General features: G+C 46.0%; 1 protein-coding gene and 1 pseudogene across 2 annotated transcripts; one reads left to right on the forward strand and one right to left on the reverse strand.

Annotated features, from left to right (window-relative positions):
* Positions 1–2231: 2231 nt before the first annotated feature.
* On the reverse strand, positions 2232–2648 carry LOC309855878 (histone H2B type W-T-like; the record flags this gene model as incomplete). The annotated part of the gene is made up of 1 exon (XM_082716511.1): positions 2232–2648. The coding sequence occupies one exon, from the start codon at positions 2646–2648 to the stop codon at positions 2232–2234; it is 417 nt and encodes a 138-aa protein (XP_082572637.1).
* Positions 2649–9253: 6605 nt separating this feature from the next.
* On the forward strand, positions 9254–9676 carry LOC309855879 (histone H2B pseudogene; annotated as a pseudogene). The gene has a single exon. The product of its transcript is annotated as a histone H2B pseudogene (transcript).
* Positions 9677–16965: the final 7289 nt, after the last annotated feature.

A 16965-nucleotide genomic window follows, 5' to 3' on the forward strand; every position in this document is an offset into this window, starting at 1 on the left:
GCTGACTTTCAGAGCTCCAGGCTCCGACTCCCACTGGTTATACAAACTCATGGTATTCAGACCCTCTAGTTCCCACAGCCGAACGGTATGGGTATTAGTCTCCTCTGTGTGAGTTCCCTGGTGCGAGCGCCCATTTCTCTGCCCTCCCTACATGTTCCTGCAGGCAGCCTCTCTCCACATTTCTGACCTTGCTAAGCTTTCAGATGCAGCTTCCTCCCTATATTTAGCTGTGGGGTTCGTTCTTCCAGTCGTTGGGTTGCTCTCTGGTTTATTGACTTGTTGTGGATGATAACTAATTGTAAACGTGGGACAGGGTGAGCTCAGTCTCCTCCTACTCTGCCATCTTCCCAAGCTCCTCTGGATTCCCATTCTTAAAACGACTTTTTAAGTAAAACGATATGTATGAGACCAATGTGCATGAATAACTTTGAAAAACCTCTGTAAGTCATGTGGACAGAAAGGGCATTCTGAACCGGCAGCAATTAGCATGACGGAAATTAAGAGACTGTGAAACAGAATGTAATTTTTCTAAATGGTCCACAGGCCTTTCTCTGAAAAAGCATAGGGCTCTGAAAAGTGCCTGTGGCTCCAAATATTTAGTTCCCCATGTAAATGGCAATTTCTAGGGACCACCCACAGGGATTTACTGGCCCTTCATTTTATGGTAGCTTTCCTTGAGTATTTATGCAGCAGGCCCTCCATCCCTTTTCATATCCCTTTGGATTTATCTCTCTTCTGATGGACTCAAGAAAAGGTTGGAGTGCTGTCCATTAGCTAGCGTTTGTCTCACCCTTTGGCTCAGAGTGACACCTTTCACAGGCTTCTACATTCAAGTCACAGGTTATTTCGAATTTATTTTAAATGTCCACATGGGATACATAGCAAACATGATGAAATAGTGGGCTTTAGTGCAACTCATAACAAACTTCAAAGCACCGAACCCCCCCCACCCCCCCACCCCCCCCAGTGTGTTCTCTCTTCACAGATATATAGGAAGCTAGAACTCAGTTAAAGGCAAAGCACTCGGATAGTCACCAACTACCTTGAAATTCAGCATGTACCTATAGGAAAAGGAAACAAGAAAGGAAGGAAGAAAGAAGAAGGCAGGCAGGCAGGAAGGAAGAAAAGGAAAGGAAAAAGAAAAAGAAAAAAGCAAACCCAAGCCTAGCCCACGTACCAAGAAGAAAAGCACAATGGGTATTAAAGGGCATTACCATTATCTTAAGTCCCCCTACCCATCCAATCACCTGACGTAGAGGAAGGAGTCCTCTTAGTGCTCTTAATCGCCAAACAGCCGCCTCTTATTTTGATGCAAAGCAATAGGGACATGTCCCATTGTGACATGGGCATGTTTGCCCTTCAACCACCCCAGTTCAAAGCAAGAGCTTCAGCTGAAGTCCACAGGCAGACAGACACCACCACCACCTTCCCCCTCAATCTCTAGGCGGTGCCCCGTGTCACAGGAAGGCTGTTATTGGTTCAGCTATGGTCACCCCACCACCCTTTGGGCCAATGGTCGTGGATCCTGTGCCACCAGATGCTTCTTGGCTGCTTCTAGCAGAGGCTGGTAGCACAGCGGCTCTCATTGGAGAACCCCGTCATCCATGCTTAATTGCAGTTCAGGAAGACTTTTGTGTCAAAAGGGAAAGATGACAGAAGCAGGTTAAATTCAAAAGAAGTAAAGTAGGCCTATCAGAAGGTCGGGAGCTTGAGTAGGGCATGAGTCTAGATTCAGTTTTCTGCACAGTGTTTGGGTCCTCTTTTATGTAATTAACTGAATTAGGTTGAGGGGCTACGTTGAGCGAGTGTGAATGGGGTAAGTGTGAGTTCTGTATCTGCTACAGCCCTTCACTTGTTGCTATATCAAAAAATCTCGAGAGGACACTACTCTAGGCAAGGAGGAGAAGGAGAAGACCAAAGACCAGTAAAATTACTGTGGACCCAGCTGTGACAGTAAAGAGTCCTGAAGGGGCTGACCTGAAGGAACGGGCAGTTCAGGAAAGTGACGAAATGTGATAGGGCCAAGGAAAATCATAACAGAGGGCACCACACACATACATTAAAGTGGACTTGCTCACGGTTAAAAGGGCTTTAAGAATGGGCAGAATGGCCCAGGCCGAAAACGCCAGACTAGGTGGCACTCTGGAGAGTTACAGGTCTTTCTGGGCCAAGTGAGGTGGCTCTGAAAAGAGCCTTTGGTTTGCGAGGTGGTCAGGCGGTCCAGGGGCAGCTCATTCGCGTCTGTTGAACCTGATGACAGCCTTGGTGGCCTCGGACACGGCGTGCTTGCCAATCTCCCCGGGCAGCAGCAGGCGCACGGCTGTCTGGATCTCCCCGGAGGTGATGGTGGAGCGCTTGGTGGAGCGGGCCAGGCGAGACGCCTCGTCGACGATGCGCTCGAACATGTCCTTGACAAACGAATCCATGACGCTCACGGCCTGCTGCGAGAGGCTCAGGCCCTCGTGAACTTGCTTCAGAACCCTGGGGAAGTAGGTGGCAAAGCTGTCGGGGCAGCGGCCACCACGGCGGCCACGGCGGCGCCTGCGGCGCCTTGGCTGCTCCTGCTTTGGACTCTTCGGGTCCGCTGCCATTGGCTCCTCGGTGCCCAGGCTCTCCTCAGAAGAGGTCTCACAGCCAGGTTCAGTCATGTGGGGCTCGCCTTCCCGACAGCTCAGAAGGAACGGCACTGGCAGCGGTTTGCGAGGCGCTGGTTCACTTATCGTCGCCGCGTTTCCTGACGTCACTCGCAAGCCCTATCTGATTGGACTAAATGAAATCCCAGGAAGCTGGTCACTGAGCCCAGTCTCCTCAGATCTGATCCAGGCCCTCGAGCTTGACATCGCGTCAATTTGGGGTTCTGCGCTGAGATTGGAGCCTGCTTGGGCATCTTTCCCTCTGTCTTTGCCACTCCCCCTTCCCTCTGTTTTTTTTCTCTCTCACATTCTAAAAAGAAAAAAATGTTTCAAATTTGGAAATCTGAAGTAAACTAAACCTTTACTTCTGATTCTTGACATCTTGATATCTCCTCAGTCCGTGTGGTAATTAGGCAGGCTCCTGGGATTTCCACCATCACCTCCAGGGAGATCCAGACAGCCGTGCGCCTGCTGCTGCCCGGGGAGATTGGCAAGCACGCCGTGTCCGAGGCCACCAAGGCTGTCATCAGGTTCAACAGACGCGAATGAGCTGCCCCTGGACCGCCTGACCACCTCGCAAACCAAAGGCTCTTTTCAGAGCCACCTCACTTGGCCCAGAAAGACCTGTAACTCTCCAGAGTGCCACCTAGTCTGGCGTTTTCGGCCTGGGACATTCTGCCCATTCTTAAAGCCCTTTTAACCGTGAGCAAGTCCACTTTAATGTATGTGTGTGGTGCCCTCTGTTATGATTTTCCTTGGCCCTATCACATTTCGTCACTTTCCTGAACTGCCCGTTCCTTCAGGTCAGCCCCTTCAAGACTCTTTACTGTCACAGCTGGGTCCACAGTAATTTTACTGGTCTTTGGTCTTCTCCTTCTCCTCCTTGCCTAGAGTAGTGTCCTCTCGAGATTTTTTGATATAGCAACAAGTGAAGGGCTGTAGCAGATACAGAACTCACACTTACCCCATTCACACTCGCTCAACGTAGCCCCTCAACCTAATTCAGTTAATTACATAAAAGAGGACCCAAACACTGTGCAGAAAACTGAATCTAGACTCATGCCCTACTCAAGCTCCCGACCTTCTGATAGGCCTACTTTACTTCTTTTGAATTTAACCTGCTTCTGTCATCTTTCCCTTTTGACACAAAAGTCTTCCTGAACTGCAATTAAGCATGGATGACGGGGTTCTCCAATGAGAGCCGCTGTGCTACCAGCCTCTGCTAGAAGCAGCCAAGAAGCATCTGGTGGCACAGGATCCACGACCATTGGCCCAAAGGGTGGTGGGGTGACCATAGCTGAACCAATAACAGCCTTCCTGTGACACGGGGCACCGCCTAGAGATTGAGGGGGAAGGTGGTGGTGGTGTCTGTCTGCCTGTGGACTTCAGCTGAAGCTCTTGCTTTGAACTGGGGTGGTTGAAGGGCAAACATGCCCATGTCACAATGGGACATGTCCCTATTGCTTTGCATCAAAATAAGAGGCGGCTGTTTGGCGATTAAGAGCACTAAGAGGACTCCTTCCTCTACGTCAGGTGATTGGATGGGTAGGGGGACTTAAGATAATGGTAATGCCCTTTAATACCCATTGTGCTTTTCTTCTTGGTACGTGGGCTAGGCTTGGGTTTGCTTTTTTCTTTTTCTTTTTCCTTTCCTTTTCTTCCTTCCTGCCTGCCTGCCTTCTTCTTTCTTCCTTCCTTTCTTGTTTCCTTTTCCTATAGGTACATGCTGAATTTCAAGGTAGTTGGTGACTATCCGAGTGCTTTGCCTTTAACTGAGTTCTAGCTTCCTATATATCTGTGAAGAGAGAACACACTGGGGGGGGTGGGGGGGTGGGGGGGGTTCGGTGCTTTGAAGTTTGTTATGAGTTGCACTAAAGCCCACTATTTCATCATGTTTGCTATGTATCCCATGTGGACATTTAAAATAAATTCGAAATAACCTGTGACTTGAATGTAGAAGCCTGTGAAAGGTGTCACTCTGAGCCAAAGGGTGAGACAAACGCTAGCTAATGGACAGCACTCCAACCTTTTCTTGAGTCCATCAGAAGAGAGATAAATCCAAAGGGATATGAAAAGGGATGGAGGGCCTGCTGCATAAATACTCAAGGAAAGCTACCATAAAATGAAGGGCCAGTAAATCCCTGTGGGTGGTCCCTAGAAATTGCCATTTACATGGGGAACTAAATATTTGGAGCCACAGGCACTTTTCAGAGCCCTATGCTTTTTCAGAGAAAGGCCTGTGGACCATTTAGAAAAATTACATTCTGTTTCACAGTCTCTTAATTTCCGTCATGCTAATTGCTGCCGGTTCAGAATGCCCTTACTGTCCACATGACTTACAGAGGTTTTTCAAAGTTATTCATGCACATTGGTCTCATACATATCGTTTTACTTAAAAAGTCTTTTTAAGAATGGGAATCCAGAGGAGCTTGGGAAGATGGCAGAGTAGGAGGAGACTGAGCTCACCCTGTCCCACGTTTACAATTAGTTATCATCCACAACAAGTCAATAAACCAGAGAGCAACCCAACGACTGGAAGAACGAACCCCACAGCTAAATATAGGGAGGAAGCTGCATCTGAAAGCTTAGCAAGGTCAGAAATGTGGAGAGAGGCTGCCTGCAGGAACATGTAGGGAGGGCAGAGAAATGGGCGCTCGCACCAGGGAACTCACACAGAGGAGACTAATACCCATACCGTTCGGCTGTGGGAACTAGAGGGTCTGAATACCATGAGTTTGTATAACCAGTGGGAGTCGGAGCCTGGAGCTCTGAAAGTCAGCTGTCTCAGCAAGCTGAGCAAGCCAGGAGGGAGAGTGACAGCTGGGTCACCACCCTTAAAGAGAGAGCAGCCCGTGTGGAGAAGCAACATAAAAATGGCAGTTTACACGATGCCCGGGGCAAACGGGAGACAGAACTGTTCATACTGATTTTGGAGCGTGGTGGGGGACTTCTCTGAGCAGGAAGGAGCTGCAGGTGCCATTTTCCTCCCGTGCCCCGCAGCATAAACATAAGGCCGTCTGTGCACTGCACAGACACTTGCTACCTAACCCGCTAGCAGTGTGCCATGCCCCCCAGTTCTCCTGAGGACTTGTCCACTCCAAGCCTGTTGGCCTCAGCCCTGGGGGTGGGGGTTTCAAGGCAGAATTTCTTATAGCTGTGCATGCCCCACCCAGCCACCGGGTGTGCAGCTGCCTCCCTGCCCAGCCACTGAACCGTGCCCAGCAGCGGTGCCTCTCCCAGCCGTGCACCCACAGCCACTGTTGTGGGTGGGGCCCAGCTGTACCCAGCCACTGCCTCTAGCCACATCCAGCTTCATGCCCCTGGCCAACCCCACACACAGGCCCAGCCACCACAGCACTTGGGGGAATCCGGCAGAGGACCAGTGGCCCCACGCAAATTTTGCTCCCAAGTTCCCTGGTGGGCACGCCCCTCCCACCCCGTCCCTGGGTCCCGGTAACACCACAGAGAACAAGCACAGCCCACAACAGACAGAGAGTCAGTGCACATGACTGCCTTGAAAGGAAACCGACTCAGACACAAGAGCAGGGCACAAGCGACACACATAGGATACTCTCCTGAAGTGACAAGTCCTGATCAACAGGGGACACAGCACTGCAGGGCACTCTGGGACTACCTCTTCACAAAGTCACGACTTTCAAGATCAGAAGACGTAGCTGGCTTCCGTAACATGCAGGAACAGACACAGAGAAGCAGACAAAATGAGGAGACAGAGAACTTTATCCCACACAAAAGAATGGGACCAGGCCACGGCCAGAGATCTAAGCAAAAGAGATGCAAGTAACATCTCTGCTAGAGAATTTAAAGCAATGATCGGTGACGATACTCACTGAACTTCAGAAAAGAGTGGAAGACACGAGTGAGACCCTTAACACAGAGATAAGGGGTAACATAACGGAGATAAAGGACTCCGTAAACAAAATGAGAAACACGTTTCACGGAATGAACAGCAGGATGGAAGAAGCAGAGGAATGAATTGGTGACCTAGAAGACAGAGTAATGGAAAGGAATCAAGCCAAACAATGGAGATAAAAAAAAAGAATTACCCAAAACGAGAATAGACTTAGGGAACCCAGTGAGTCCATCAGATGTAATAACATTCACATTTTAGGAGTCCCAGAAGAAGAAGAAGAAGAGAGAAAAGGAGGCAGAAAGCTTATTTGGAGAAATAATAGCTGAAAACTTCCCTAAACTGGGGACGGAAACAAACATCCAGATCCAGGTGGCACAGAGAACTGCCACAAAAATCAACAGACCACGCCAAGGCATACTCGAATTAAATCAGCGAAATAGGGCGAAAAGGAAAATTTAAAAAGCAGAAAGACAAAAGAAGACAGTGATTTACAAGGGAATGCCAAAGCCCGTAAGGCTAGCGGGAGACTTTCCAAGAGAAACTTTGCAAGCCGGAGGGCAGTGGCATGATACATGCAGAGAGCTGAAAGGCAAGAATCTGCTGCCAGGAAGACTCTCTCCAGCAAGGCTGCCATTCAGAATTGAAGGAGAGATAGAGAGTTTCCCAGACCAACGAAAACTAAAGGAGTTTGTGACCACTAAACCGGCCCTGCAGGAAGTAGTAAAGGGGACTCTGTGTGGAAAGTCGAGAGACCCAAAGTGACAGTATCAAGGTAGGGAAAAAAAAACCCACAAGAGCACTAAAAATTGACTATTCTGGTAAAAAGCCAGTCAAAGAATTCACAGAATACAAGGATTTAAAATGTAACAACGTGGGGGCGCCTGGGTGGCTCAGTCGGTAGAGTGTCTGACTCTTGATTTCGGCTCAGGTCATGATTTGGCGTTGTGGGATGCAGCCCCACATTGGGCTCCACGGCCAGCGTGGACCCCACTTCAGACTCTCTCGCTCCTCCTCCCTCTTCCCCTCCCCACTCTCTCCCTCACTACGAAAAATGAAAATAAAAATAAATAAACACTAAAATGTAACAACATGTACCAAAAACATGAGGAGGAGAGGAGCCAAGAATGGGTTCAATCTTAAGTGACCATCAACTTAATATAGACTGCTTTGTGCAGAAGAGGTTATACACAGACTTAATGGCACCCACAAATCAAAAACCACTAATAAATAGGCAAAGAATAAAGAGAACGGGACCCAAATATGTCATTAAAGAAAATCAGCAAAACATGAAAGAGAGAAAGACAAGAAAAGATCGGAGAAAATCTTCAGAAGGAACCACGGAACAGTTAATAAAATGGTGATAAATACATATCTATTGATAATTACTTTGAATGGGAATGGACTGAATGCTCCAATCAAAAGACATAGGGTGACAGAATGGATCAAAAAAAAAAAAAGACCCATCTATATGCTGCCTACAAGAGACTCGTTTTAGGCCTAAAGACACCAACGGTTGGGTAGAAAGTGAGAGGATGGAGCAACACCTATCATGCGCGTGGATGTCAAACTAAAGCCAGATTAGCGATAGTTGTATCGGACAAACTGGACCTTAACGGTTTCAGTCATATGTGGAACATAAGGAATAGCACGGAGGACATTAGAGGAAGGAAGGGAAAACTGAAGGTGGGGGGATTCAGAGGGGGCCACGAACCATGAGAGACTGTGGACTCCGGGAAACAGTCTGAGGGCTTTGGAGGGGAGGAGGGTATGGGGATGGGGGTACCCAGTGATGGGTATTAAGGAGGCCACGTGTTGTGACGAGCACTGGGTGTTACATTGCAATAATGAATCAGGAACGCTACATCAAAATCCAATGGTGTGCTGTATGGTGACTAACATGACACAATTTTTTAAAAAAAGGACTCTAACAAGAGACAAAGAAGGACACTATATAGTAATAAAGAGGATACTCCAAGAAGAAGCTATAAGAATTATAAATATTTATGCACCCAACGTGGGAGCACCCAAATACATAAAAACAGTGAATAACAAGCACAAAGGAACTAATCGATAATAGCACAATAGTAGTAGGGGACCTTAAGGCCTGAGTTACATCAATGGACAGGTGGTCTAAACAGAAAATCAAGGAGGAGCCAATGGCTTTGAATGACCCACTGGACCAGATGGGTTTAGCAGATATGTTCCGAATATTCCATCCGAAAGCAGCAGAATACACATTGTTTTCAAGTACCCAGGGAACGTTTTCCAGAGTACAGGTGGACACGTTGACTCTGGGTCTCCAGAGCATCCTGGTTTCTAGCACATCCTGATCCAATGCCACTTACTGCTTATCGGAAATAAGGTAATGACGTGGAATATAAAGTATTCCAATAAAAACATGAGTCTTCTAAGATCTGTTACTGTCTTGAGGTTGAGAGCCAGCAGACAAAATGCACAACGAAGTGGAATGTTTGAAAGATTTTCTGACCGAGGTCCCAAGGAGTTTAGAGGGCACTGGATTTCCCTCTCTGACTGTCCGATGTGATGTCACGTTCAAGGGTATGCAATAACAGGTGACACGGCCTGGCATAGAGCCCCGCTTTTCTGCCTTGCATTTGGTCCAATCAGGTATGGAGGTTGCCCGTGACGTCAGGAAGCGCAGCGACTATAAACGGGCCAGCGCACCCGCCCCCTTCCCCCGCAGCCACCATTGTCCTTCCTTCTGGAGCGTGGGAAAGGCGAGCCCCACATGGCGGAGCCTGGCTGTGAGAACGCTCGGGAGGAAAGCCTGGGCACAGGGGAGGAGCCCACAGAAGCTGACCCGAAGGGCCCGAAGCAGAATTCGCCGAGGGGCCAATGTCGCCGCCGCCGCCGCCGCCGCCACTGCTGCTCCCACAACAGTTTCGCCACCTACTTCCCCAGGGTTCTGAAGCAGGTTCACGAGGGCCTGAGCCTCTCGAAGAAGGCCGTGAGCGTCTTGGATTCGTTCGTCAAGGACATCTTCGAGCGCATCGCCGACGAGGCCTCTCGCCTGGCCCGCTCCACCCAGCGCTCCACCATCACCTCCAGGGAGATCCAGACAGCCGTGCGCCTGCTGCTGCCCGGGGAGATTGGCAAGCACGCCGCGTCCGAGGCCACCAAAGCCATCCTCAGGTACACCTTCTGCCAGTGAGCTGCCTCCGGACCGCCTGAGCACCTCGCAAATCAAAGGCTCTTTTCAGAGCCACCTTACTTGGCGGGACAGACCTGTAGCTTTAAAAAGTGGGACAAACTCTATAGTTTTTGTTCTTGATGCGGCATTCTGTGGATATTTACAGCATTTTTACTTTGACCAAAACAGGATCAGCACTACTTTAATCTGTATTGGAGTGCACTTTATTCCTTGGACAGCTGTGGGCTCTCCTTAACCATGCGGCATTTCTTGGGTTTCCCAAACACTCATTTCTGTTAGTTATTTCTGCAGGGCGGCCTCAGTGGGGGGGGGGGGGGGTGTTATTTTTGTTATAGCGATGTTACCCTTTTCTTTCTCATTCTCTCATGAGCGTGTGGGGAATTTTCCAGAGGTTCCTTATGGGTGATATGGCAACAGATAAAGTGCAGAAGCTGATATAAGAATCCATCTGACCTCTCTTAGGTGGGTTATTAAAGAGATTTAAATATCTGAGGCAAAGTCAATCTCCTCGATGCCTTTATAGAGAACAATATTTTTCATGTGCATTTGAAATTTATGCTGTTAACATGATATCATGGGTTCTTATTCCAGTTTTTAAATGCATTCTGCAATAAATTTATGAAAACTTCTGTCTCAATGTTTTGTGCAGTGAATATTGCCAGATATTACTGACATAAGAGCTTTGGCAGTTCCCCTTTGTTTATTTTTTGTTTGTTTTGTTTTGTTTTGTTTTGTTTTGTTTATCAGGTCTTTTATTTCAATAGCAGAGAAAGCAGTATACTGTCATATCTGTGATACTATCACCCTAGCCCTATACACTAGTTTTTCGTTTACAGAGGACTTTTACAGGTACTATTTTATCCGGCGTTTACAACAATGCTATTATACCTAGTTTATCACAGAAGAAACTCAGGTCCAGAGGGCATGGAGTCACAAACCTTGTAAGTGCAAGATCAGTGCTTGAAAGCAGGAGATCCGCACTCTCCACCAAGGCCCGTAAGAAAATGGGGAGAAAAGCCATACAATTGAAATAATTTTCCTGGTGCTTAAGGAAACTGTATTAGGTTACTTCTTACCACCTCTCATTTAAATTAGTCATCTTCTTTGTCTTGTCCCCCCACCCCCACCATTCTTACTACTTAGAGATTGAAAATATGGCTCATTCATTCACTCAGTCAAAGTCTTGGTATCAACTGTATGTCTGGAGTAGACACTACAAATGTGTCTGTGAGTTTAAGAAAAAAAAAAAGCCATGCTTGACTTCAGTTTGCACTTGCTTAGAGTCTGTGAAGGTTCCTGTTCATTTTATTTATCTATTTTTTGGGGGGAGGAGGTTCCTGTTTATTTTTAAGTGTGTAATGTTTTCCAAGACAAAGCTGTTCTCGATATTTACTCTTTTGCCTTGCAATCAGATCAACTAAACCTATATAGGCTCTTTTTGTAGTGTTTAAACCTTTTTATAATTTAATTTCCACATAATCGCAAACACTTTTTGACTGTAATGTTGATAAGAAGCTTTCTGGTCACTTTCTGGCTCTAATATGAATGATAGTAGCATTTCATCAGCAAAGATGGTATTAAGATTTTGTTTGAGATCCATGTGCTCAGAATAAGTTTTGGCTTTCTAAGCCATTTCAGGTAACTTATTAGATATCAAAGATGCCCTTTCCAAGTAGCTTCAGCAGCCAGTGAGAACACTATTTTCTCTTGGTTTATTTAAGTAAATTAGAGATTTGTTTTTCAATATTAAAATTCCCTTAAATTTGTGGAAGGGAACCCCTTCACTGGAGGCACTTCAAAAAAGTCTGTAGCCTGAAGATACGTATCGTGTGGTTTGTTTGCTGATGTCGTTTAGGCCTACCTTCCCCAATCAGAAGTGATCTGAAAGCTGCAAGTTCATCTGAGCTCTCTCATGACTCCCAGTTTCATCAGCATTCACATCTATTTCTTAACCTCGTGGAAATGCAAGCCTTGCGCTAATCACCCTACTTCATTCTCCAACTCATTCCTCTCTCTTAAAAAGGAGTTGTTGTCACAGTCCCTGATTGAGTGATTTTGCATCTTCTCACAAGAAGGGCTCCAAGATGCCCTGACTAAGATTAAAAATGTCAATGTGTGTGCTGCCTGGAGCTTTCTGCTCTACCTACCTTTAGAAGGTGCTCAAGTAGGTTCCACCCTGATAACAGGATCTATTCTGAGGGTATGACCATCATGTGCCCCGCTGTTAGTGATATTCTCCATCATGGACTAAAGTGCTTTGGAGAGCACTCAGTCAGCAGATCCAATTTTTGCTTTTCCAAAACCCCTCGAGTTTATGAATAAGAGTATGCTCGACTGAAGTACCCCTTTTTATTGGCAGTCTACTGATGTTAAATCAAGGTCAGCCTACAAGGATGTTCCTTCCCTTCTCCCTCTCATTACATGCATGCTCTAGAATTTTCATTTATGCCCAAATGTCCTGTATTGGAATTAGGCTCCACTTGATATCAAAAGTTGTTTGCTTTTGGAATTTTTTCGCATGTTACATTCCTGTGATATTTTAAAATTCACACAAAAATTACTTTACAAACTGCTTAGCCGATCTTCATGTTCAATTCTTTTTTTTATTTTAAGATTTATTTGTTTGTTTGTTTGTTTGTTTGTTTATTCATTTGACAGACAGAGAACACAAGTAGGCAGAGAGGCAGGCCGGGGAACGGGGACAGAAGCAGGCTTTCTGCTGAGCAGAGAGCCCGATGTGGGGCTCGATCCCAGGACCCTGGGATCATGACCTGAGCCAAAGGCTTAGGCTTCAACCCACTGAGCCACCCAGGTGGCCCTTCATGCTCAATTCTTACTAGAACTGGTTAATACAGTCATTGTGGGGTTTTATTTTCCCTTGCTTGTTACTTCTGCATTGAGGTGTTCCTGACCACCTAATCTAAAATATTGCTATCTCCCTCATCATGTATATAAATATATATATATATGTATAAGTATACATATATAATAAACATATTATTATAATGAAAAAATGTAATCGTTATCTACATATTAATGTAATATACATACATATTATATGTACTTATTTCATTCTCCATGGAATTATATTGTTTACAACCTGTTCCCTTTTTCCTTACTTATTATCTTTGAATCACGCCAGGAATGGGAACTTCCTGAGAAGAGAGACCTTGTCTCAGTTGCTGTCGTATATCAGGAATAAGTACCATGTATGGCACCGGTAGGGACTCAGTAGTTGCTGAATAAATATGTGAAGATGGATGAGAGCAGAGGTTCTAGAGTCCCGGAAGAGGCAGTGATGGGTTGGGAAAGAAAAGCCAGACTGCGGTGGGTAGAGTGAGTGGTAGACGAGGAAAGGAGATAGAAATAGGGTACTCTTTCAAGGAAAGGGGATACTGGTCTGTGAGTAGGAAGAGAGTGTTATGGATCACAGTAGTTCTGTGTGTGTGTGTGTGTGTGTGTGTGTGTGTGTGTGTGTGTGTTTTGTTTTTAGGATTGGGAGAGATATGACAATGTCTAGAGGTACTCAGTAATAGTGGCTGAATCTCAGTTAATGCTATGGCTGTTATAGTACCATCATCATCACCATACCTCCACCGCAAGAATTTCCATAACATACCCCCTTCATCACCCCAGTGGACCAGTTCTCTATTCCTCCACTTGGGATGTAAGCTCTCCAGCAAGAAAGCATTGTACTGAGCTCTGTCCTTTATAGGCTGCGTGGCATCAGGCTGCTTGCTTAATTTCTCTGAAACTTAATGAACTTTTCTCTTAATTGCACTGACCCACACCCATTTTAACAGGATAAAGGAAGCTAGTGTGACCCCTCTCTCCAACCCCCTCCTGGCAGACCTTTAAGAAGGCCCAGCCTCCACTGGGCCTGTGTTTTTTATTTTCACAACAGAGAGGGGCTCGGCTCTGTCAATTCTCCATGGGTCCCGGGCAATTCAATGCTGCTTCTTAATCAAACTCTTGACTGTAGAGTTGTTTGTTCCAGCCGTTGGGAATACAGCACGCCACTGATGGGTAACATTTCATGAGGACTTACTGGGTGTCAGGTGTCTGGAGCATTATATACATGTATTTTTAGTCTAAGAAGCACATAATTCTAAGTATATACTAGAACTGTTTCTAAACACTTCAAACGTGTAACTCAGTTATCCCTCCTAACAGTCCCATGTTCCAGATGGGGGAGACTAAGGCACAGAAAGATGAAGTAAGTTGCTCAGTGTCAATGAGCTAGTAAGCAATAGAGCTGGGATTGGAAACAAGACCACCTGACTCTAGGTTTTGGGCCCTCACACAACTACACCGTAAAGCTCCTCCCTTAAGCTTGACAACAATCCGGTGAAGCTGGTACTATTATTCTCCTCCATTTCCTCCTAAGGATCAGAGGGATTAGGTTTCTTTCCTAAAGTCCCACAGAGAGTAAGCGGTAGATCAGGTTTGAATGAGGTTTGTCTGACTCTTAAACTTACACGGACGTTGATGGCTTGTAAAGTCCTTCCTCTAACAGTTCCGTGCTTTTTTGCTATATGTGCATATCACCTACCCAATTGTTTATTGAATACAGCTGTTTTAAGGAACTTATTTTTCAAGATTTTAAAAACATTTTCCTAAGCCATAAATCTGCAACATCACATGTGACATGGTATTTGTATATTTTAAATTCACACTAACTAAACTAAACTGCGTAACTGTAAAAAAAAAAAAATGTGTACCACTTAAACCCAGCTTGTGTGCTGGCAGAGGCACACTTGGGGAGGTATTACATTATTTTAACCCACAGCCCACCCTTCACCTCCAAAGTTCTGTTCAAACCCTCTTTCCAACAAAACCACAGGGGATGTTGGTTTCCTTCCTGGACTCAGAGAGACGCACATTGAGTGGAGTTCCCGGACTGCTCACAATCCAGTGGTCAGAGCAGTACTTGGGTTCCAGTGATGTTTGGTGGGTGGAGGTGGACGGGCAGTGCCAGGGAATCATTCGTCATACGCAGCAGTGCTGACGAAAACACTGATTAACTCTTTCAGAATGTTTTAGTTTTGCTGCAACACACTGCTGCCTTAGAAAGGAGAAGAGTAGCAGAGTGGGCTCTCCAGTAAAACATGTGCTAGAGAGCGTGAGGTTGCAACGGCTTACGGGCCTGCCGGAGTTGGCAGGATAGCCTTGGACGGTGCTTGAAAGACATGTGAGAGATCTCAACCCACCACAGTTGTCAGTGAAACATGTGTGGTGAGGAGTGTAAAAGCAAGCGACGTACAGCTTTTGTGCCAAGGCTAAAACCTCACTGAAGAAAGGAGTGTGTGAGGGTGCTTAGCAGCCAACAGAGCCCTTGCTATATAACCACTTCACAGGTACGTGGTTGAAGAAAATCAAGCAGACTGTGGAGAGGAAGGCCAGGGCTGGGCGAATGGGCTGACGTCCTGGGCCATGTGGGAAGAAGCGATGCAGCCCCAAATTTACTGAGTGCTCATTATGCTCATTGTGTCTCTTGTGCTAAGCATTTTACTTCCGTCATCTCATTTAATGCTCACAACAACCCTGTGAGGTGGGTACTGCTATCATTCCCTTTTTACAGATGAGGAAACACAGGCTCAGGCAACTTCCCTGATGGCACACAACTGGTAAATAATAAAGCTGGGATTTGCACCCAGGTCGGTCTGGCTTCAAAGCATGTAAAACCAGGCCATATCCTGCCAACAGAAATGGATACTTAGGATGTTTCCATTTCTTGGTTATAGTAAATAATGCTGCAAAGAACATGGTAGTGCCCATTCATCGTACCCGCTTTCTGCAGATAAATACCCCAAAGTGGAATTGTTGTGTCACGGGGTACTTCCAATTTTTTGAGGAACCATCCATGCTGTTTTCCAAAGTGGTTGTACCAATTTACGTTCCATACATTACATTAGCAACAGCGCATGAGACTTCCTTTTTCCCTCCATCCTCGCAAGCATTTATTATCCCTTGTTTTTTTTATTACAGCCATTCATTATAGCCAGGTGTGAAGTCTTACCTCCTTGTGGTGTTGATTTGTCTTTCCCCGCTTAGTGATCCGGAAGAGCTTTTCATGTACCTGTTGGGCATCTGTAGGTCTTCTGCGGGAAAATGTCTATTCAGATCTTTTGCCCGGTCTTCAGTCAAGTTGTTTGATTTCTCTTTTTGTCCGCTTTTCAGTTTTGGGAATTCATTATCTATTTTGGATAGTAACCCTTTATCAGATACATGATTTGCTAATATTTTCTCCCCTTCGGTGGGTTGCCTTTTCAATGAAGCTCTACTTGTTTGCTTGCTTGACACTATGGCTAGAGCCCCCATAGTGGAATGGAGAGGTCTCCCAGACAGGTTTTGCCCGTGAACCACCATCTAATTGGCGATGCTGTCAAGGAATGGGGAAGCTGAGATCCCCAAAGCCCTGTTTTTCTCCAAAGTCTGAGATTGCCCCATGTGGGAAAGAACACAGAGTTCCTAAAAGGGAAAGAATATTCACTATGCATGTCCAAATATTTCAATCAGCACAGTAACTATGCACATGATTTTTCCTTAACCAAAACTCCCAGGGGTGTGTGACAATACACCCCAGTAAGCATCAAAGCCACCCAAAGCAATACGGACACTGTCTAGCTATATCTGCCGTGAGTTAACATTGTTCACCGTTGCCTCTGTAGGAATTTCATGCAAGAAGAAGTAGGTACCTAATTGACAGCTTTCAGGATTTCAGAAGATTAAATACCTATCTAATGCCCTCCATATGGACCTTACCCCATCTCACATCTGGATACCTTAAGACTTTAACTCAGAAGGAAAGCCATTTAAGAAAAATGGCAACTCAGAGTATTCATACCAACTGACACCATATGAAAGGAAATGGTAACAAATGCAATTTAGGAAGATAGAAAATGATATGGGATGTAAGAAGGAATGATAATAGAATGAACTGGCAAATAGAGGTAAATGATACATTGATGGCATAATATAATTATAGTGATTATGGCAACTGGAAGAAAAAAGTTAAGAGGATAGAACTAAAGACAGGATTATACATCTGTTGGACAAGGCGTTGTGTCCAAGGGGAACACCTGATACCACCTCAGGAAGCATTCCACCATCACCTCCAGAGAGATCCAGATAGCCGAGCACCTGCTGCTGCCACCCAGGGAGGTTGGCAAGCCTGCCGTGTCTGAGGCCACCGACGCTGCTGTCAGGTACACCAGATGCCAATAAGCTGCCCCAGGAGTGCCTGACCACACCGCAAGCCAAGGACTCTTTTGTAAGCTCCCTCACTT

Source organism: Mustela nivalis (assembly GCF_964662115.1).
Source record: "Mustela nivalis genome assembly, chromosome: X".
In the NCBI taxonomy this organism is placed as follows: domain Eukaryota; kingdom Metazoa; phylum Chordata; class Mammalia; order Carnivora; family Mustelidae; genus Mustela; species Mustela nivalis.